Below are 22,183 nucleotides of genomic sequence, written 5' to 3'. Positions count from 1 at the left end.
TTGATATTTGAATTTCTATCAGCTGCTGGTCTCTGGATGGCTCCTGCCCTGCTGGGAATTAAGGCAGCATGCTTTTGAGTTGCAAAAATTTTCACAAGCATGTGTTCTGCCAAGTATGAAGTTTTTGTGACTTTAGATTTAGACTTTTACTTTTATAATAGGTCTGCTTTGTCTGTATTATTACTAGGCTATGTTTTTATTTCTAAAAGGAATACCTGCTAATTTTTAAATCTTAAATTTCAGAAAACATTCTCCCAAAACTAAATAATTTTAATTGGAAATTTCAGGCTTGTATTTGGCCAATATAATACATCCCAGTTTACTCACTTAACAACAAAAGTCAGACTAATAGGAACTTTTTTATTCTCATGTAGCATTTATTTAAAAGGGCTTGCCTTCAACCATGAAGGTAAGCAAAAAAAATAAATAAATGGAACAGATTATATTAATTTAAAATTAAAATTTTTCTCAATTGAATTTTTGAAGTGGTTAATTAAATTCTAGTTGATTGTTGGTAACGGCAAGTTTAAAATTGATATGTGTTTAAATTTTTCTTTGAGCTGTTCTTCTGTGGACTACAGCACATAAAAGAGCAAACACGTTCAGCAGATCCCCTAAAGTAATGCATAGTATTTTTGCATCAAAGCACAAACCCCGTGATATTTATCATTATTTTGACTCAAATTAAAGAAGTGCATCAAACGACATGCTGTTGATTGATGCTTTTTAGTAGACCAAATACGGTGGAAGTTCTTTGCTTTTAAGTATTTAATGAATGTCAAAATATATAAATTTTTGTCTATGACCTGCATACCACGAATCAGTCAGTCAGTGGATAACTGGCTAATTGGCTAGTACAAGTCTATTAAAAAAATAACTCAAATTCAGATTTTATTTGTCATCCATTCACCAAGTTAAGTCATGATAAGAATTACAGTTGGACACTGTCCTTAGGAGGCAAACTGTGTTTGTTTTCATTAATAGTTTTGAATTTGAATGGTTTTCACCAGTGAATTTACTCAGTCCCTTTATCACCAACTCACTAGCATTGATTGTACCAATCTAGCTCATGTTCTAAAATAAAAACAAATACAGATATGAGCCCATGTCCCCCTATTTTATTGTGAAATCTATTTTTTCACACTTTCATTTAAAGCTTCATAAGAACTAACTTTTTCACTCCTAAAGTTAGTATTCCCTGATTTTTTTTATTTGCTTCACCATGTGTAGGGTGAAAGTGGCATCATATTATTGCACTTCTGTGAACCTATGCAGCTGATAATTCATTATTCATGTTATTAAATTATTGTGAATCAAGGTTAATATATGGCTCCAAACCAAAAATATCATATTGTTATATCATGTACAGTGAGAATGAGCAAGCAAGGACAAGGGTGATTAGTGGAATTAATGTATTGTAGATTTGATTAAAAAAAGATAATCCAGAGGTGGCAGTAAAGAAAAGCCTACATATTTTTACTTCAAGGTGAGGCTTATGCAAGTAATCCTCTTGCTTCTTCTCAAGGTCTCTTTTTTTGTCCTTCAGTGGATACTTAATGTATTCTTATGTAAATTAGTACCTCCAATCATTCAGTTTTAGGACTATTGTCTGAATTATGTTGTAATCAGCTCATCCTTTCCTTTCTCTCTAGATTTTTGGGGATCTAAAAACATCTTCAGAATGTGCAGATTTAACCATTTGCAATGTTAAAGGACCTTCACTGCCTCTCCGATTTCCTTAAAGCAAGCAAAAAAATTACCAACTGGATAGCTGCTTTTAAGCGGTTTTTCTCTATATGCCTATGCTCCTAAGACCTTTGCAGGAATAGTTGTCTTGAAATCTTTGCCACAGGGCTAACTCAGTTCAAATAAATAAGCCAAAGTCTGATGTTCTATCTGGTACTACTGCAAACTAAAAAGTTGAAAACGCCTTTTGAGCATTTTAACCTCATGTCTACATGACTATACACAACATACTCACAGTTCAACCCTAACATTTCAGTCGATGCTGCTTAGTGTGCTTGCACTTGATTACTGCAACACATTTCTTTGAGAATTTCTTTTCTTCTGATATTTCTGTGAATTTGCACACTTTAACAGGCGTCTCTGCTTCACCTTGGCTTCTTAAGCTAAACTGGTCGGCATACATCATTCACACATTTAGCCGGAAATGCAACTTCATGATTATTTATTATTCACACAGATCAAAGAGTGTTAGAAAAGGTGATTAAAAAGTGATGGAGGCGGCTACTAAAATTAACTGTGATTAGAGCACTTTTTTTTTGATTATATAATCAAGCATGATTTTATGTGTCATTAGTGGATTAAAAACTAGGTGCTTGTGAATGACTTAGAAGGATTACATGGAAGAAAGTGAAGAGACATATTCCTTTCAGGGTTATTATTCACAATGTAGATGGTGAACACAAATAAAGGAAACAAAGGATGAAATACAATATGCTTTGTTGTTTGGCATGGGTACTGAAACATTCATACACATTTTTTTTTATTGTGTAGAGTACACAGTAAATAAATGAGCTTGTGCATATGCTAGAGAAAATCATAGGGGTACATCAGTCAGTGTTAGATTGATGTCGTCATCTGCAGGTTTTGGTCTCCTTCTTCTTCATCTCTAGAAAATGAGGCAGCAAAATTTAATACAGATCATGTCAAGTTGATAAAAGTGACAGTAAGAGGAAAATGTGATTAGATATGATTTCCTTCATAAGAGAGGAAGCAAGCATTAGGTCACAAATTATTAGGTAACATCATAATATCATCAGAGGAAAAAAATACAGATTTAACGAAAAAACACAGTATTCTTGGGAAAACGTAAAATTATGTAAGTGCATAATATGAACATTTTGAAAGCTTTCTCCATCTATGGCTGTAGACATATATTGAAATGTTTTATTGCACATAAACCTTTTTAGCTGAAATGTGTCATGAATGTGTGATTTTTTTTTCCTAACCTACCTAAACAGACTATGCCAGAAACTCAGATTCCCATCACTCCAAGATTTCAACAATGACCCACATTTTATACCCACGTGCTTTGCAGTAGCAATGCTGGTCAGAACTGGAGCACATATGGCAAGCTCTTGCCCAAACAATGCTAATTTCAGTCATTCATCACTGTGGTGAGTTACCAGCAGACTGGACTTTTCATGGAATGCTTTAAAATTGTTTGCCCATTTACTAAATCTTCAAGCCTTTGCAGCAGTCAGCAATTATTCTGACTCATTTACTGAATAAATCACTGTAAAAAAAATGATTAAAATAAATTCAAGCTGCAGTATGTGCTTTCACTACTCTTGTCCTGAGCGGTAAACACATTTTGGACATTCTGTCATTGTTCTTCAGTAACTTTTGGATGAATTCTCAGTTGCCTTGTGCTTTTTCCCAGAAGGTTTTGTTTTGCTTGTGGAAATGGAAAAAAGTATGACTTACACCGGTGATCAAGAGTAGCATCTAGAGGATGTATTGTATGTGAATGGAAATGATTATGGGGATGTAATGCAGATCTGACATTTGTGTTTTTATGTATTTTTGCTTTTATGTATTTATTTATGCCTACTGTCCGTTTTGGTTGTGCTGTTCTTATTGTTGTACTGCAGTTTTGCTCCTGCTCCCTAGACAAATTTCTCCTACAGAAGACTAATAAATTATCTTATCTTAATTGTAAATACAATAGAATAAAGAAAGGTTGTAAAAAACCCCAAAGACAAAAACATTTTAAAAAAGGGGGTTGCTTACTGGTGTTCCCCAAACACCAGTAAGCAATCCTGGTGTTTGGGGAACATTGTCCTGCAAATTTTAGATGTGTCCCAACACTAGCACACCTGATGCAAATGCATTATATACTTAGCATGACTCCAAGTGTCAAAGTGCTATCAAAACCTCGTAATTATCCATTCATTTAAGCCAGGTGTGCAGCAACAGATGCTGGACACTGAGCCCTGAGGACGTGGGTTGGGGAACTCTGATTTATACCCTTTAGTTTTGGAATAATGGAATTTAGTATTTTATTAAGACAACTTTCTGATCTGGAGGTCAGTTGTGCATAGATGTCAAACCTCACCTTTTTGCTGAAGCGGTTTGTTATCAGTTGAAAGGGATTGCTGACAGTGCACACATCTATGTTGACGTCTCCTGTAGCCTGGAAGTCATATAAGTTTGCAGGCTTGTACACGTTGTTGTCCTGCCTGCGAAACACAATCAAATAGGATAGAGATCACACCTTGGAAAAAAACACGATACAACCACCCAAACCACATATATTTCACTTTTAAAGCTGAAGTATATAACTTATACAAAAGATATATCTTTTACATGTTTGTTAACTGTCATTTCATGACCTTATAATATGAGGCAGACAATCTGTGAAAAAAATCAAGTTCCTCTGCCTCCTCCTTTTGGTCCTTATGCCATCTGCAGAAATATAGCACTTGGCCAAAAACAACCAATCAGAGCCAGGAGAAGGGTCTTAGCACTGTCCACCACCATCATGCTGCTCCCACCCTCCGTCTTGCTCTCTGCTGCACAGAGCTGAATGCATAGGCTAGGAAACATGGCCACTAATGATGGCCATGTTTTTCTGTAGCAGTAAGTTGTTTCTCTGCCATGAGCATGGCTTCAGCAAACCAGTAATCTGCTGGTTTGCTGAAGCCAGCAATGTGATTCTCTGCACTAAGACCCTCCTCCTGGATCTGATTGCATGTGTCAGTCTGGTAGCGTCATATTTCTGCAGAGAGCAATAGGACTACTGGGAAGAAGCAGAGGAACTACATTTTTTCCACAAACTACCTGTCTCATGTTACACTGTCACAACATAGTGACAGTTTTAGCAAATATGTAAAAAGCATTTTTATTAAAGTTACCTACTGTAGCTTTAGTAGGCACAGAAAGAAAGAAAAATTACCGTCGAGTGTAAAAGTTGGAAATGCAGCCTTTGAAATTCTCTTTTCCAAGCCAAATAGAGCCATCTGTGTTGGGTATGGATATGGTGCCACTCTCTTCCTGACCGTAGTCTTCATCATCAATCTGCAGTGCAATCCTTAAGAAAAATAAGAAAAAAAAACATTTGTAGCAAAAATCATTTCAAAATTTTACATTTTCCTGATTTGGATTAAATGTTATTTCATTTTAGGTTTTAAAATAGTAAGCCAGTTGTAACTGAAGAGTTACACACTTTCCATCTATTTTCAGTATTTCAGTAAGCATTACTTGGTTTCTTATTACATTCTTAGAACATGTGAAACACATTTTTATTTTATACCTTCCTTCTTTTTTGGTGACAGTCACATAGTGCCAGTTCCCATCATTGTACTGTTTGCTTGATTTCCATTTCTTGGTGTCAAAGTGCAGAATCACATAGCCATTTTCCATTGCAATGTTTAACTGGTTTTCCTGGAGGATAAAACCACAATAAAGATTTTATTTCTTCTTGCATAAGCATAAGATTGTTTTAAAATAGAGAGGTAACTTTACCAGTTGTTTGTTCTGCAAAATAACGCCCTGGGTTTCTGTGCTCTTGAATCCGATGGACACCGCTACGTTGTTTTCCAAGCTGAAGTCTTGGAGGTCTGCTTTCAGGGAGCTCCCCAAGTTGAACTGCGCTTTGAAAGAACTCTAAACAGAAGGCATGACGCATGTGAAGATACGTGAAAAAAGCTTTTAGATAAGTTCATCTGTGATTACAGTAGCATAATATCAAACTGAAAATAAAAATCCAAATGTTAATTTCATCAGATAAAGTTTAAGATGAAAAAAAAGTAAATTTAGAGTTGCCTTCATTCAACCTTCCTTTCTCTTTCTTAGATGCATGCAAAGACAGCTGAAACCAGTCACTTTAGTGCCACATTTTTTAATATGGTTTCATGTAAATCTATGAGTTTTGTTGTAATTATTAGTAATATTTTTATATATTGTTTTATACTTTATTTTAACTGTACAGTGGATGTCAGAGTAAACAATTGTACTCAATAATAAAGCTGGACTTTTTTTAAATGTACACTTTTTGAATCTAATTACAATGTCTAGGAACAATAAGTAATATTTGACTTGCCATTCAAATAAGGCTGACATGCATTGCTAACCAGAGGTCAGGGATTGGCTTTTTAAAAAGCTGCCTGGCTAAACTTGCCCATATTTACAGCGGAACAATAATAAAAATAAAAAAAACTGACTGGAGGAGAACTTCATCTTTCCACATCACACAGAGAGCAAGGTTGTAAAAGAGATGAACAAATCTCCAAAGCTCCTTCATAGACAACTGCTGCAAAGTGTGGCCTCAAATTTGACAGTCTCTGGGACAAATGTACATCTTCATGGCAGCTAACAAAAAAGTATTCCTGTCCACCCTCACAAAAAGGAGTCACTAAACACTGTTGGGGCTGTAGTAAAATGAGACAAAGTTTTTAATCAACATTCCAGACGGATCTCTTCTCAAACAAAGATTGGATGTGAGATGGCCATAAAGGAAGACTAATTTTGAGTCGAGTCTGTGAAGATTTGGCTATTTGTTTTATATCTTTATCTTGCTACAAGAGCTAATGGTAATGTATCTGGCAGAGACCACCTAATTTTTTTCATTTCTTCTTACGGACCATTGGAACTTTTCCAGATAGAATGGCAGAATGAAGATTTGAAAATATTCTGGTGGTCTGTGCACTTTTGGTGGTCGCTGGACACTTTTTAATAATTTGTTTGAACAAGAGTTACACTGACAAATAAGTTTTGTAAAATGGAAGGTTTCAGACAACAAAGGGTTTTTTTTTATTTTCATTAACCTTGACTATTGCCTTAATTTTTATTGTACAATAAAATAGGGACATGATCATCCAGTTATTTTTTCTTAAAACAAAACTTGGGACACACGCAATCATAAAAATTTTTTTATGGACTAAGCTTCGTTTTTGACCAGGAAAATATAAAATAATCAATTCCAAAAACTTTACATGTCATGCTTTTAGTAAGGCAAACGTGAGGCCCTTTTATGATCCAGATTCCTTTTCTACAAATGAATGACCGTTCATTGTCACTTCAGAAAATAAAAATGAAACATTTCATTTTTACCTGCATAGCAGAAAATTTTCACAATTAACCTAGAGAGCTTTATATGCTTCTACACTAGACCACAACTCGGTACGTTCTTACCTTGTGAAGTATTACAGAAGAAAACTAAATGTAGTCTCATAGGCAATCTGATGAGACTTATTTGTCAGATTAAGAGTACCTTTAAAAAATACCAACCTTAAGAAGGTATATCGTTTTTACTGATCTGATGTAATATTCTAATCTTAAAAGTCATGATTTCATTAGCTGTATGCAAGAAATAATCATCATTAATAGAAATAAAAGCTCTAAAACATCAGGCTGTGTGTAATTGATCTACTAGTTTGTAATGTGCTTTAATTAGAGGCAGAGTTACTGACATCAATAAACTTTTCAATAATATTCTAATTTACTGAATGGATCTGTATTCTTCCTCACAGTAATAACAATATTTCAGTTGGTCTGTGTAAATAAGATGAAAGTCATACCAGTGAATCCTGCAAGCAGCCTTTGCTGATTCCCACTGGTTCATCAATCGGTTTAATATTGTTGTTTACAATGAAATCTTTCAAACATCCCTTGTATGGTAGAGCGGTGATGCCCCACCTTAAATTAAGAAAAACAAACAAAAAACAACAGGCTATATACAGGTCTCATTTAAACAGGATGGAAATACACAAATAAAAAAATGCTGATAAGGATGTACCTTTTTCTGAGCTCTTGCGTTACACCGCCAATATAGAAATCTTTAAAGTTGTTGAAATCGTACTCAGTGAATGAGGGAATAATTGGCCTGCCGATGGCGATAATATTCATTCTGTCAGACCTAAAAGATAGCTTAATGGTCAAAAAATTGTCTTGAGTCTAGAAAGAAAAGTGGAAAAAATACAAATAAATTGTTAATTTTGAAGGGCATAAAACTCAAAGGAAGACCATCCAGAAGAAACACAAAAAGAAGAAAATCTTCCTTACTGGGAACAATTTTTCTGATCCTTTATATGGGTTTGAGATCACGTTACTATGCAAAACAATGTAACCATTCTCCACAGTCACCATGAAGTAATTATTCTGTCGCAGAGGAGAAAAAAGAAGTTGTGGTTAACATAATTATACACTGTAATTTAATTAGAAATGTAATTAAATGCTAATCATAAAGGTCCTTTACCTCATCTCCTGTGAAGAAGAGTAAAGCATTTTCCATGCTAGACTTGAAACTTATGTCAATAGATCGCGGCAGTTGGTTCATGACCACTCTGCCATATCCGGTGCCTTCATAAAAGTCTGAGTCTACTTGACTTACAGTTCTAGAAGGAACCAAGCAGCAGACAGAAAAACCATGTAATCAGATTCTTAAAATAACACAGACTCACTGACATCAAAATGATACTTCAAGTTTGTAGTCTCAGTACCTTTTGCAGGGAGTCTGGACATTGATCCTTTCTACGTTTTGGAAATTGTAGAGACTCATGAACTTCCTGTTAAAGGTGGAGAACTCGATGCAACCGGTGTATTTTGGCAACTTCATAGAGGGAGGAGGCTGAAGTGAAACGGAGCACAAGAAAGAATTTCTGATGACTATTCTGGACACAAAACCGTCTGTCAATTGAACGTTAGTACATGTGCTACAGCTCCTCACGGTGAAGTTGGACGGGTAGCCTCCAACGTAGAAGACAACGTCATCAGGACTGAACTTCAGGAGGTTCTTGTTCTCCGCTCCTTCATTGGTCTGACGATGGCTAAACGGCTTATCAAGTGGCCCAGTGGTTATGTCTTTGGTCAGCTTTAGCTCCACATCTTGGTAAATTCTAAGTCATAATAAAGAAAAAAAAAATTTGAATTTGTGATTATTACATCTACTCATCTTTCTACAAAAAAAGAAAGATGACACTACGGTGATATCTACATATCGCCATAGAGTTGACTTAATATGTTTGGAGAACCGTAAAATCTTTAGAAGTGCTTTCTTCATATTACTGCTATAAATGTTAACATATGTAATTGGAAATGTATGTAGAAGACCAACATAAAGTCTCTCTGCACTCTACACATAAACATCTCTGGACCTACTCTTTTTAGTGTCGGCATTGCACAGTGCTCCACAAGATTTAAAACTTGCCATATTACCTAACACTGATTTGAACTTCCTCCTAGCTTTATCTCTGACCTATATAGTGTGTACATAATGTTCATGATGCTGCTTATTTAATAATGATTTCAAACCCGTTGAGGTCTTCATGAAACACCTGGATTTATACTAAGATGAAATTATAAACAAATTGGCTGTATTTACCTAATCAGTGACTTCTGAAGGGAATTGGCTGCATTGAATTTCCATTTGGGTTATCAGAAGACAAATGAACATTGGATTTTCAAGTTTAAATTTATAAAGATTTTTGGAAAACATTGATAAATTCCCTTGCACTTCTATGAACTTTGTGTTTGTCTATCACATATATTTCTAATAAAATACAATTAAATTTGTGGCAAAATAAAACTAAATGTTGAAGGGACACTGTAAGAGCTGAGCTGAAGTAAGGTAGTTCACCTGTGCAGATCCACCTTATCAAATGTGGCCGGCTGAGGGTCGGAGGTGGAAATTAAATCAGACTCCAGCTCGTACTCCTGTCCATTCAGTTTGTACAGGCCGTACAAGCGATTTTTCCTCAACACCATACCTATGTAATTCTTTGAGGACTGCAGAACATAGTTTTGTTAGTCCCGTGAGCAAAATGACAATCTAAAAATCACCACAAATATTGATTCACTCACGTCTCTGTTGCCAAGGTACAACACAAACATGTCTGTGCTGTCTCCAGCCTGTCTGCGCCTGCGGTTTCCGTCTCCTCTCGCCTTGGGTCTCTGCAGCAACAAAGACAGGGTTGTATAGGCCTTCAGGTCATCTAGATTCTTTGGCGGGCGCAGCTCGACGTGACCCTCCCCAGCAAAATTCATGGGGATCGCAATCTGAAGAGGAGACAAGACAAACTGTTATGTAGACATGTAGACCTCACCTTGATTCGTTAAAGAAATAGATTATGCTACTCTGTGAGAAAGTATTTGGCCCCATACAAGTTTCTTTCCCCCCCGCCCCCTTAAATTTCACACATAATGATTCAGATGAATTTTGATATTGTAGAAGGATAACTTTGGTTAATAAAAAAATTTGTTTTAAAATGATCAATTCATGTGTTAAAAGAAATAAGCTATACAAACCAACCTGACCCTATGCAAGTAAGAAAATAATTCCCTCCATGACAAAACGAAACATCTTTTATGGAACTGTATTTGCATGCAAGGGTGCATTTAGAGGGATTGATTGCACGCACCTTGTTGGCTGCATCTCTGGCCTGTTCAATAAGTTCTTTGATCTTCATTATGTTTTCAGATATATTGCCGAGGCCTGAGAACCCGGAGGTCAGGTTTTCAACCTCAGAGATCTTATCGTTCAGTGATGGAATTGTTTTCAGCAAATCCTTTACTGTGTTTAAAAGTTGAGAGACAGAAAAATTAAATGTGTAAAATAGTGTTCTCTTGCATTTTTATTCACACAGAAATATATTTAGTATGACCACTATCAAGGCAAAGGAGAAGCAGTTCATGAAAAGAATCAGAAAACTCACCAGACTGGTCCACTTCATTAAGGTCATTGCTTAGATTGGCATTAACAGGAGACACACTGATCTTATCGATCTCCTTCCTAATTTTATTGAGTTTGTCCATAGTGTTGGCAGCTGTGTTATTGGCTGAAGTTGCTTTCCTCTTGGCTTCCTCAATCATATCCCCAATGGCATCTGATTGGAAAAAAAACAATGCCTAGCCATTACAGCAGAAACAAATGTCTTTCTCGGAGAGAAGTAGTATAAAACTTTGAGGCATAACAAGGTCTGTCTCAGGAAGTTATCTGCAGCTCCTGTCAACATATGACTTTGTCTGGTGAAGTAAGTTTATGCTACTATTATGAGTAGTGGAAATGCAGATGAACGCTTTAAGCAAGCCTTTCACTTGAAATTAGTAAATCTACACATAATACACAGTTTTATCTTTAATGTTTACTCTATTAGTAAAAACAAACAAAAACAATAGAAATTCTTAGTTATTTTTAAATTATTACTGAAATCTTTCCTAGTCTTCATAAACTCAGTATTGTGAATGAATCGTCTTGTGATCTGGATGCATTGTTATAATCCCAATAACATGTTTTTTCACTGATTCTAAATAATTGCTTGGATTTTTTTTTCTACTCCACCTCTGTTGGTGTCATCTAATTGACTCTGAACATCAGAGAGGCGGTCCTTAAGAGCATTTTTCTTTTCTTTTGCTTTGGCCAGACGATTCTTCAAGTCATTGAGGTTACTTGCAGTGTCTGCAACAATAATAAAAAAAGAAAAGCAAATAAGCTTTTAGTTTATTTCAAAAATCATGTGTGGAAAGGGAGTCCAAATACCCTGGAGGTATTTTTCTGACGTCTTGGCCTTGTTCAACAGGACACTGCTCTTGTCCTTTAGTTCTTTGGCTTTATCTGTGAGTTTCTCTTTGTTTACAATCTAAAAAAAAAAAAAAACAATTTCCAAAATGTAAGCTTCTTTGTTCCACATTTCATCGTTGCTATGTCAAGTTTGCATGTTCTGTTCATGTACTGAATTTAAAAGCTTACATTAAGGGCATTATCTGCAGCGTCTTTGGCCTCCACAGCTGCTGCCTCTGCAGCTTTAATGGCATCTGTAATGTTCTTATAGGCCTCAATAGCATCCTTTGCATCACGCACCTTGGGAAGTCCACTTGCATTCTTCATAGCACTATTGAGATAAGATGGTTGTTAGAGATTTTTACAAAAATATTTTCAAATATTATGACTGAATTGTACTGGTTTAACTTTAAAATCAACTATGGAAAAGACAGAAGACACTATAGCTCTGATTCATTTCATCAATATGCATTTAATATACAAACAGTAATAAACTTACTCCTCGATTTGTTTTGCTAGCTTGGATAGCTTCTTTGCATGCTCCTCTGCAGCCTCCACAAGGTCCTTCTTTGCTGCTGCCTTGGTGATCTCATTCACCTTCTTGGTCAAATCAGTCTTGGCACCATCCAGCTGTGCAGCTAGCACCTCATAGTCCTGCAGAACAAAAAGAAGGCAGAGCGTGACATACATTGGATTACAAGAAACAAGGAATTGTCACCGACTTTGGTTCAAGTTGATTTGGATAAAACAATAAATTTTCTCGTCATACATTTCTCTGGTATTAAAATGTGTTTGATGATCTGAAACATTTAAGGGCAAAAAAAGAAAGAAATGTCCAATATGACTCAGGAAGATACGTTGAACATTTGTGAAATTTACCGTCTTACTGTCTGAGAGCATTTTCACCAAATCCTCTGTCTTCTTCAGTTCACCCTCAGCCACAGCTATCTGGTTCTTAACAGTTTTCCGCTCCCCTTTTAAGTCATCAATACGTTTCTGCAGGGAAAACATAAATCAACTGAGTTGGTGTGCTGACAGCGGGGTTCACTGTACAATTTCAGCTACCCTCTGAAGTATCTAGCATTTTGTCTGCAAAATACCATTGCAAATGACAATTAAATGAATGTTGATGATGATTGTTCATTATTGCTATTAACGAACAAGCATGTATGAATTGCTGCTTGATTACCTCCAAGTTTTTCAGTGTCTGTGCATTCAGACCATTTTGGGTATTGGCTTTTTTCACCAGGTTTCTTGCTTCTTCCAAAGCTTCCTCTAAGTCCTTCAGCTTGGCATTGTAATCCTTCAGGTGGCTGCGGATCTTCTCTGCTGCAGCCTCATTCTGGACACTCTGCTTACTAAAATTATTCTTGATGTAGTCGAGCACTAGAAGTTGACGATAGAGTGTCGTTTGTCAGTGGCAACGTATGACTTATATTACAAATCACAACTGCTCTGATTATGCACATTAGGATATTCTGTATGGGGTAACTTACATTTAATCGCCTCAGCTCTCTCTGTCTCAGCAGCAGTCTTCTGAGAGGTGAAGTTTCTGTTCTTCATCTCTGTCACCATGGACTGAGCCTTCTCCAGCATTTTAGTCAAACTATCAGCAGGCAACGAATCACCTCGACCATCATTCTTCAGCTGAAAGAGTAAGTCTTCAAAATAGCACCCATAATGTGAGTAGGAGGCCATAACACGAGGAAATAAAAGAGAAGTGAAACACAACATCAGGAGAAAATGAGTCTTTTGCTTCCTTATACCTTTAATTTTCGCAAGCAGTTTTTGGATCTCGTCTTCGAGGTCTTTTGCCCTTTTGTAGGTTTTTTCAGCATTGCCCATGGCTTTGTCAGCGTGTCCAGCACTCTTATCAGCCTAAGTAAAATCAAGTTACAAAATCACACATTTACAGACCGGCTCCTTAAATTACACGTTGAAGCAATCATAAAACATCAGACATGTTTTTGAAACCTTGTCTTTCATGGATTTAATGTCATCTGCAAGGCTGTCGGCGTCTTCCTCAAGCTGGTCCACTTTGGACTTTTGCATGTCAATGGCAGAGCTGAATTTGTTGACCAGAGTCTGCAAGATCAACACACAATGTCACATCTAATGTCAAAGTGGGACGTGCTGCTCTGTGAGCAAGAAGACGTAATGCAAATGGGTGGCGCTAAATACAGGGCACTACTGGAAAAAAACCTGTAAGAAGTTGAAAAGGACTTCAGCTATCTTGCAAAAACAGATGAAGACATGAGCCTTACCTTAGTATCAGACACAGCCTTTTCAAGCTTGTTCAGCCTTTCCTTTAAGGCGCCACTGATGGAAGCATTATCTAGTTGAGCCTTTATCCTTGCCAGCTCAATGTCGAGTTTTTCCAAGTCACTTAGTAGCGTCTGAGCACAATTATCACATTCTGAAAGGAAAAACAGACAACAGAAGAATATTACACTTCAGGTATTATGAATGGCCTGAGATTCCATCAGAACTCTGAGATTACTTTTCTTTTATATATTCACCATGACAGTGCTCATCTGTGTTTGTGTCTCCTGGCTCCAGATAGTTCTTGCAGACTGAAAGAAGAGCACAATGGATTTGAATTGCAAACTGATTTTTAATTATAACATATTTTAAAGAGAAAGAATGCAGGATCTAACCTCCAGTCCTAGGATCACAGCTGTTTCCATTTCCGTTGCAATTACATGGCCGGCAATTTCCTCCTGGTCTCAGCGGGTCGCCATAATAACCAGGAGCACAACTGCATAAGAGAAGGCATTAATGAATAGGAAGCAAATTGGAAAAAAGCCAGCAGCATTCCTGTCTGCACGTTCTGACTTACTCACCTCTCACACCTGATTCCGGTGTAGCCCGGTTTGCAAGAACACTGGATTTCTCCCAACACATCTCCGCAACTTACTGCAAAACTGACCGTGAAGCAGAGGGATTACACTGTTGTTACCGAAATAGTTGCATTAGAAAACAGCAAAGTAGTAAAGTTTTATTTATTTTTTCACCCACCTGTTTGAGGATACACTAAATGGGCACGGACACAGTCTGCACGTCCTCCGCGCTGCGTTGCCAAAATAACCTTCTTTGCAGAGCTGACATCGGTCCCCAGCAGTGTTGTCCTTGCAGTTCTGAAAATGTCAGAATGCATTCATTAGTCGTTAATCAGCTGTGTCTGTTTGATGTTGAGCTGTAAATATGAGGCTCAGTGTAAGCACGGCATGCACGGGCACAGTCTTGAGTGTGCCTGTGAAACATAACAATTTATGTTATGTTTCATAACATAAGTTATGAAACATAACATAATATGAAATTGTCTTGCACAACAATTTCCCAACTGGAACTCCAAAGAGCAAAAAACTCTATTGTATCTCTAAAGAAAAGAATGAAGGAGAGGAAAGTTGTTGGGAGAAATTTAAAAGAGGACTTTTAATGAGGATTAAAAAAACATTCCAGTGGTAACAAATAGATATAGTTGTGTGCACTGAAGTTGAGAGGTCCTGTCTCTGTGACTAAGTTCAAGTGATCAATCAATTTCCAAAAACATTCCGAAAAGTTTTGACCTGTCCAGCTTAAGATTTTAGCTGCTACATATTTTTATTTCTCTCGTTTTAAATACTTCCTTGCAGTCCTCCTTCTATGTGCCATTAATTACTTCCATAAGCAGCAATAAAACAGGGTTTTAAAGTTGTTTTAAAACAGAGACAAACTAACTTTTGCATTTTATATTAAGGATTAAGGATTAGCATGATTATCAACTGGAAAATACAGTCTTTGTGTTTCCTGGAGCATTAACTTTGACATTTCAAAAAGGCTGCCAGCATTTCAAAATCCAATGTGTTTCATGGCAGGTGGAAGCTGGAAGTTCAAAACAGAACTACTTTTTAAATTCCTTGTAATATGTTTAGTCCTTCAGCTGTGGCTTCGGATTCGTTCTCTCGTTACCTGATCTAACATTGTTTAAACCATTCTAATTTGTTGTTTCAGTACAACAAATTGATTCCACTAGAATGGTTTAAACAATATTCTTCCCGCAGTAACAACTTCTGTACTAAAAGTGTCTTTCTTAGTCTGACTTGGTCAAGCTTAAGTTATGTGCATTCACTGATCTGGAAATATTGATTTTGGGTCAGATCAACTGAAAATTGATTCATGACACAACAGATGTTTTTTTTATTACAATTTTTTCTTTGGAATGTTGTTAAAGTCCGTTTACTGAGTGAAATGACATTATCTAAACTCTAAGAAAAAAAGATTAAGTGCTAATCCTGTTAATACCTTAGCAAATTATGCTGCAGTATTAAATTATGCCACGGTTAAGTAACAGTTGGCCAATTCAGATCAAAAGCCACTTTCTTGATGTGCAATTTCTTACCAGACACCTCCCTGTTTCATCTTCACACTCGTCAGCCAAACCGCTGCACTCACAGGGCAGACAAAGGCTGGTCTTTCTGTAGAATCCAGGAGAACATTTCTGAAAGAGAACACACACACCAAAATAAAGATTTTATTACGCATCTTCAAAGCATTGTTCTCTAACTCTTTTAATAGGTGTAACACTGTAGAACTCCTTTCACAGCAAAGGAAATATATACTAGCAGTAAATTGGATTGGAACATCGCAGTTCAATTCATTGACCTTAAAGTTATTTTGTGAATGCAATTATCAATAGTAAAGCCATTCATTAATTGCCTGGATATTGAATATAATGTTAAATTACACACAGATTGGGAGATTTCTCACTGCGCATAGCAATAAACTTAGCTTGAATTTTGCTTCGTAACATATTAACAGAGAAACTTGCCCTTTGCTTATAGAGATAACAGTCATTTAATCACTAACACTTTTAAGGATGAAAGACAGCGTAAGCACCAGTTGAGGTGAACAAAAAAACATTCTTTCACAACAAAATGCAGCATAGGTTTTTACCTGAATCTGAAAACTAGCATCAGAAACTGACAGATACTGAGTGACCTGTTCTTGGTAATTTAAGGATGGATATTTTATCTGCTGAGCTGCCTGGCTGTCAGTCCTTTGAGGCAACCTGTCATGATGTCCAGTGCGGTGGGGCCGCTCTTGTTTGCTAAAAGGTCTGTGTCCGGCAGAGCAAAGACCAATTAAAGTCCAGCATATTAGGATCCGCAACAGAACCCCTCTACACCAGTGCCTATCCATGCTCGTATCCGACATTCCCAGAGCTTTTCCTGTGCGAAGTTTGTCCTTGCTCCCCCTGGTCTCAGCCTCTTAAACATGCACACACTGAGGCACAATGAGGACACACCCCGTTTACCTGAGTCAGCCGGGCAGATCAGCATGAGTCTACTTGGTGAATTCAAGCACTTCCATGCAAGTGTTTACATGCTCACTCGCGCTCTCTCTCTCTTTTACGTTCTTCTAAAAAATGTGCATACACAATAACATAATCTTGGTGGCCAGAAAACAAATTTAGACAGTAAAAGGAGACTGCCGGTATGCATGGACAGGTCTTAAAGTAAAAACATTAAACTGACAAAAGTTAGGAAATCTGTTGGTCTATAGTTATGGCTAAAAGAATTTGACAATGTCTTTAGCTTCATGGTTGTCAAAGTATGCTTTATCTACCACTTTAGTTTTGTTCACAATAAAAGTATTTAATTATTTCCATAGTAAACAACAACAAAAAAACATATCCATTGTGATGTAGTGGGCAAAAGTGAAGAAGTGGTAGCAGTCATAACACATACTCACAATAAATATAAACTTACAATAAGACAAATTACTCAAGTAAAACAATTGCACTTCTGCAATGCGAACATAATGGCATCTATCAAGGTCTTAAATACATTCAGAGGTACTGGTGTTCTACATTTAAGCTCTGATTGCAAACTGTTTCATGAGGTTGGGACAGGAAAGCTGAAAGCTTTGTTCCCCTGTTCTGTTCTGACACGAGGAACATTAATTTGAAAAAGTCTTGAGACCGGAGGCTGTTGTTTAAAGTTAACAAAGACGAATGATAAGGTGCTGTCAACTTAAGAATAGATTTATAAATCAAAACATACCAGTGGCCAAGACAGGCAGACATGCAGAAATAAACATTTGACCTTAGTACACAAGAAACAGGGATGAGTTAGGGCTCCATAATTTGTAATAAACAGCAAAGCGCCATGATACAGGCTATCCAGCATGACCATAGGTGTTCATGACTAACATATCACCATTATTGACCATAGTCAATAACTGGAAGAAAAGTTATTCCACCAATTTCTGTTTTATCTTAAAAGAAAAGCAGGATTTAAAATTCACATAAAAGCTTCAGGTTTTTGTCAACAATTAAGACACAGAAACAAGTTTAATTTATTGGCCATCACTATCGGTGATGATGGAGTGCTTTGACCTTGCTGCTGTTGAGCTGAGAAAGAATCAGTCAGTGAAATAAACATATTTTTCAAACTTCATACTTGGATTTTGGATTTGCCAAATTGTAATAAACAGTCCCTGTGGATAATGTTTTTCTTCTTTTCTGTTGTCTGTAAGGTCAATAAAAATTCTGCTACGTAGAAAACTTTGCATTTACTTGCATGGTATTTTGTTATGAATATTTCTGAACTGCTGCTTTTACATAAAATATAATTTTCCGAAATATTCGAGTATATTCCAGAGTGTACAAAAATTTGTGACTGAAGGCAATGTCAGACATCCTTAGACGACACAATCCAGACACTCACTTGTGAATCACTCCCCACACACACGCAGCAGACACACTTGGGTGTGTCAGCTGTAGCTACAGACAAATGCTTGTGTTGGAGGAACATTCAGGTGAGCACACTCTGGTTTATGAGTAACGTTATGTTGCCTAGAGACACACCCTGCGTTTCAAGGCAAGGCGCCGTGTCATAGCACCTCTGGGCACATATAATTAACTTCCTTTAAACATGCCCAATCAAACACGCACACACGTAGGTTTATGGAAACAGCCTTACAAGAAAAAACATAACATGTTCCCTTGTAATAATGCCTCTAATAAATCTACAGGAATTCCTCTTCTTTAATTACTTGTTGCTTGAATTTCTTTCTTGATTTGGTTTTGTGGGCAAAACAGCGGAAATATTATGAATACAAACTAGTTTCTAAGAGCTCATTAAAAAGTTAATTTCACAAAAACAAAATAATCCTTCTTCCAAAGTAACTATATGAAACGAATACTCAGGTAACTAATTGCTGGAAGCGCCACCTATTCTGGTGATTTTGGCTCTCCAGGATCCCTAATATTTTGCCTGCATAAATGTGCCACATAACGTTGTCTGGGGCTCCACAACGTTGCTGCACTGTTTTCAAAATGTGGTATTTTCCAGCAAATTCCTCCGCTGATATGTTTTTCCTCCAGCAACAGGGTGTGACACTTTGTACAGACATGTTAGGACACTCCAAAAACCATGAGGACCAGATCCAACTTCTTAATAAGACAAGATGCCATTTCAGCCCCACCCGGCGGTATCTTTTACATTTGTTTTGTTCTTGACTAAAGATGGGATTTGTTAAGGAATAAACTATGCTATAAAACCTTTATTCAATGTGGAAAAATGTACAATAATTCAAAATTATAAGTCTACATACATTATTTTTATAATGTATGTTTTAAAATACATATAGAATGTGAGTAATCTGGTTGTAAACACAGGTTACTGAAACATGCAGGATAAGAGGCAAAAAAGTAAAAGCAAGTTAGTTTGTAATTGGCTGTTCTGGAGTTATAAGACAATATAATAGGAAAATATAGATAAGAAAATTATTATTTCTGGATTTAAACTTGTCTTTTTATTTAACCAAAAATACATGTATTTTGCACATATGACATGCATCTTGTACAATTCAAGTGAAAAGAAATAGATAAATAGAAAGAAAGACCCACCAGTTATTTTAAAATCTGATGAAAGTCAGACATTCCAGACATTTGCTCATTTTCATCCTTTAGCTAAAAAGCTTGTCTTCAGACAAATGACAAAGGATTTAAAGGATAGCATTAAAATATATCAGTCAGGAAAAGGCTCCAAATTTTGTTTTAGAATTATATATAGTAAACAAATAATGATCACGTGACAGCAGTCACCAATAATTAAAGAAAACTGTGGATGACTATTTTGCAAATTGCAAAACTTGTTTCTTCGAAACTGATGAAAAGACAAGACAGAAACGTGTGAGGGGGGCTGCCAAGATGTTGAAGGCCAAAATAAAGAAACTGTCATAATTTCCAGTTAGTACTCTCTGTGCACTTACAATCTTGTCGAAAATGTAGTCTAAAACTAACCTTTTTTTTCTTCTAATGAAAACAAGCAGGTCTGATATTGCACATCACTGAAAGCACATGAAACCTAAACTGAAATATGGCGGTGACAGTATTTGCTCTAGTGCTAATTTTAATAAAACTGAAATGATGTTTTTACTAAGTTGAATGAATAATAAATTGTTCCAAATGCAAGTCAGTTTTGATAAGAAGGGAATTTAGTTTTATCAATGTATATGTCCAAAAAAAATTATTGACTAACTTCAAGAGACAAAAATTTTAGTTTAGGTTAAGTTCAGAAATATATCTTGCAGAAAATCTGGGGTCACCCGAAATGGGCAGTGGTCAAGACATGTCCTCACAATCTGAGAAAATTGTAAAGACATGTGAGGAAAATATTTTACATCACCAAAACCTACCATTTTAACGAAGTATATACACTATGCATACAATACATAAATAAATTATTTAAATGAATAATAAAAAAAATATTCTACTCTTTTAACTATTCTGAAAGCAATGACATGTGAGGATGCAAATTGCATAGCTCTATGCAATTCGCATGCTTTTAATCTGAAATCATGGGGTGTCTGCCCAGAACTTCTCACCTCACAGGAGTCTCCGGTGTACTCAGTGGGACAAGAGCACACTTCCACAGTGTTTGCTGGACCTCCAGTTCCTGACTCTGTCGCCTCCTCCAGGCCCACCTCCCCCAAACTGAGTCGCTGGGTCTGAGTAAAATACAGGGCTCTGATCCTCAAGCCCACCAGACCTGCCAAGACCATCATGAGCTCCTGTCTGGAGACAGGCCTGTTGGTGCCAGCATGGCGCCAGTTTCCCTGCAAACAATGAGAGTACCGGGTCAAATCGAAACAACATTGTGGAGTAGAGCGTGTTCAAGAAAAACATTGAAAATATCCTACTGTGTCTGCAAGATATCCTTTATCATTTTTGTTTGATTTTTGTTCCACTTCCAGTTTATAGTCCAACATTTAAAAAAACATTCTGGACCATTTTTAGGACCAATCTATATAATCCCAGATTGGTTAAACATCAGATTGTACTAAAATCCATTCTAAAATACTTACATGCATCAGACAATATATATTTTACCTCCAAAAGTTGGACTCTGCCCTGGTGCAGCCTGTCTGGAAGGGGAGCCTGTGACGCCACATGGATCAGGCTCAGAGTCTGACCCTTAAGGAGGAGAAATAATAAAGAAGCAAATATGACTGATTTTTATAAATGAAAGCAAAAAAACAGGTCAGTCAGGCTGAAGTACTGGGACCATGACATACAGTCAGCAGAACGTCTGGTTGTCTGTCAATGAGAGTCATGCCCTCACTTGGAATCCCAAATGATTTGGACTGGTAGGTGAGGAAGCCGCCATAAGACGAAACCTAAGAATCGGTAAGGAAGAGTAAGTATCTGTTATTTGAATGAGATTTCAGAAAATAGACTAACATTTCAGGAAAATGCAATGTGTATGAAATAATGGACAATTTCTCCTTAATGCCTGAATTTATATTTGATTGTACAAAAAATATTAAGTCTGTTTTTGGTGTCAATCAAATATTAATTTAATAAGGGGTTATTTATTTGAACATTGCACCTACAGTTAGTGTAAATATAGGCATGAAGTTAAATAGATTCACAAAATTTCTTTGCTCATTTTAACAATTTGTAATCAATGTTGGAAATTGAATTTCAACATATTTATTGAACAATCATAGGTGTTCATCCTATAGTGTTTCATATACATCCCTTTTATAACAAATAAATATTGCATTATTTGTTATTAAATATGTACTTTTATAAATATTATCATTATCATCATTATTTTTATGTAATCTTAAGTAATTCTTTCATTCAGAGTTGGGTAATCAAAATGCATGCACAGAATTATTGTTTCTTAATACTAGTATTACACATTTCCATTCCTTAGTTGCCTAGTCTCACTAATACCCAAAATTGAAAATAAGCTTTCAAATTTGGCCACATGTTGTCTATTCTGATTCGTCATATGTAGAAGACATTAAAAAGCCTAAATACAATTTTATTGCATAACCTAGCTCAAAGTTAAGATTATTTACATTAAAAATATCCGCTTCCACCTGTAGTTCACACTTCAAGCACTAGATTGTTATCATAGCACTTTTAGTGGTATCTCTAGAATGAGAGGCACATAAAGCAACATTTGTAATATTCATACACCCCCTGACTGTATACATAACAAAACAGGGATGGTGTTAATTAGCTTGACTGGTCCATAAAGAAAAATGTGCATGTTAAGTTGAATTGTACCAATTAGATATAAGCTGAGACGATATACAGAAGACATATCTTTAGTGCTATGATACCATCCATTTTCCCTTTTCTGTGCAGCACCAACATTG

General features: G+C 36.4%; 1 protein-coding gene across 2 annotated transcripts in view; it reads right to left on the bottom strand.

Annotated features, from left to right (window-relative positions):
• The window catches only part of lama3 (laminin subunit alpha 3), a 73,949-nt gene that overhangs the window by 8,004 nt on the left and 43,762 nt on the right, over nucleotides 1-22,183 (bottom strand). Inside the window, exons 38-70 of one of the 2 annotated variants that reach the window (XM_023335029.1) lie at nucleotides 21,086-21,187; nucleotides 20,901-20,984; nucleotides 20,396-20,626; nucleotides 15,903-16,001; nucleotides 14,540-14,658; nucleotides 14,365-14,445; nucleotides 14,179-14,279; nucleotides 14,041-14,094; nucleotides 13,786-13,937; nucleotides 13,496-13,606; nucleotides 13,288-13,399; nucleotides 13,018-13,182; nucleotides 12,711-12,907; nucleotides 12,401-12,517; nucleotides 12,021-12,175; nucleotides 11,711-11,852; nucleotides 11,501-11,600; nucleotides 11,303-11,419; nucleotides 10,677-10,847; nucleotides 10,383-10,534; nucleotides 9,826-10,020; nucleotides 9,602-9,750; nucleotides 8,693-8,861; nucleotides 8,466-8,593; nucleotides 8,222-8,360; nucleotides 8,029-8,124; nucleotides 7,763-7,920; nucleotides 7,545-7,662; nucleotides 5,491-5,631; nucleotides 5,279-5,409; nucleotides 4,922-5,056; nucleotides 4,082-4,205; nucleotides 2,172-2,632 (exon numbers count right to left, since the gene is read on the bottom strand). In XM_023335029.1, coding sequence (XP_023190797.1) covers nucleotides 2,627-2,632; nucleotides 4,082-4,205; nucleotides 4,922-5,056; nucleotides 5,279-5,409; nucleotides 5,491-5,631; nucleotides 7,545-7,662; nucleotides 7,763-7,920; nucleotides 8,029-8,124; nucleotides 8,222-8,360; nucleotides 8,466-8,593; nucleotides 8,693-8,861; nucleotides 9,602-9,750; nucleotides 9,826-10,020; nucleotides 10,383-10,534; nucleotides 10,677-10,847; nucleotides 11,303-11,419; nucleotides 11,501-11,600; nucleotides 11,711-11,852; nucleotides 12,021-12,175; nucleotides 12,401-12,517; nucleotides 12,711-12,907; nucleotides 13,018-13,182; nucleotides 13,288-13,399; nucleotides 13,496-13,606; nucleotides 13,786-13,937; nucleotides 14,041-14,094; nucleotides 14,179-14,279; nucleotides 14,365-14,445; nucleotides 14,540-14,658; nucleotides 15,903-16,001; nucleotides 20,396-20,626; nucleotides 20,901-20,984; nucleotides 21,086-21,187 — 4,251 coding nt within the window. In that variant the 3' untranslated portion in view covers nucleotides 2,172-2,626. Of the gene's footprint in view, nucleotides 1-2,171; nucleotides 2,633-4,081; nucleotides 4,206-4,921; nucleotides 5,057-5,278; nucleotides 5,410-5,490; nucleotides 5,632-7,544; nucleotides 7,663-7,762; nucleotides 7,921-8,028; nucleotides 8,125-8,221; nucleotides 8,361-8,465; nucleotides 8,594-8,692; nucleotides 8,862-9,601; nucleotides 9,751-9,825; nucleotides 10,021-10,382; nucleotides 10,535-10,676; nucleotides 10,848-11,302; nucleotides 11,420-11,500; nucleotides 11,601-11,710; nucleotides 11,853-12,020; nucleotides 12,176-12,400; nucleotides 12,518-12,710; nucleotides 12,908-13,017; nucleotides 13,183-13,287; nucleotides 13,400-13,495; nucleotides 13,607-13,785; nucleotides 13,938-14,040; nucleotides 14,095-14,178; nucleotides 14,280-14,364; nucleotides 14,446-14,539; nucleotides 14,659-15,902; nucleotides 16,002-20,395; nucleotides 20,627-20,900; nucleotides 20,985-21,085; nucleotides 21,188-22,183 lie in introns of those variants that run through there. The other variant, XM_023335028.1, reaches the window with a different exon arrangement.

Source organism: Xiphophorus maculatus, chromosome 6 (genome assembly GCF_002775205.1).
Source record: "Xiphophorus maculatus strain JP 163 A chromosome 6, X_maculatus-5.0-male, whole genome shotgun sequence".
NCBI lineage: Eukaryota > Metazoa > Chordata > Actinopteri > Cyprinodontiformes > Poeciliidae > Xiphophorus > Xiphophorus maculatus.
Note: the sequence above shows the minus strand (reverse complement) of the source record. Positions and strands in the feature narration are given on the sequence as shown.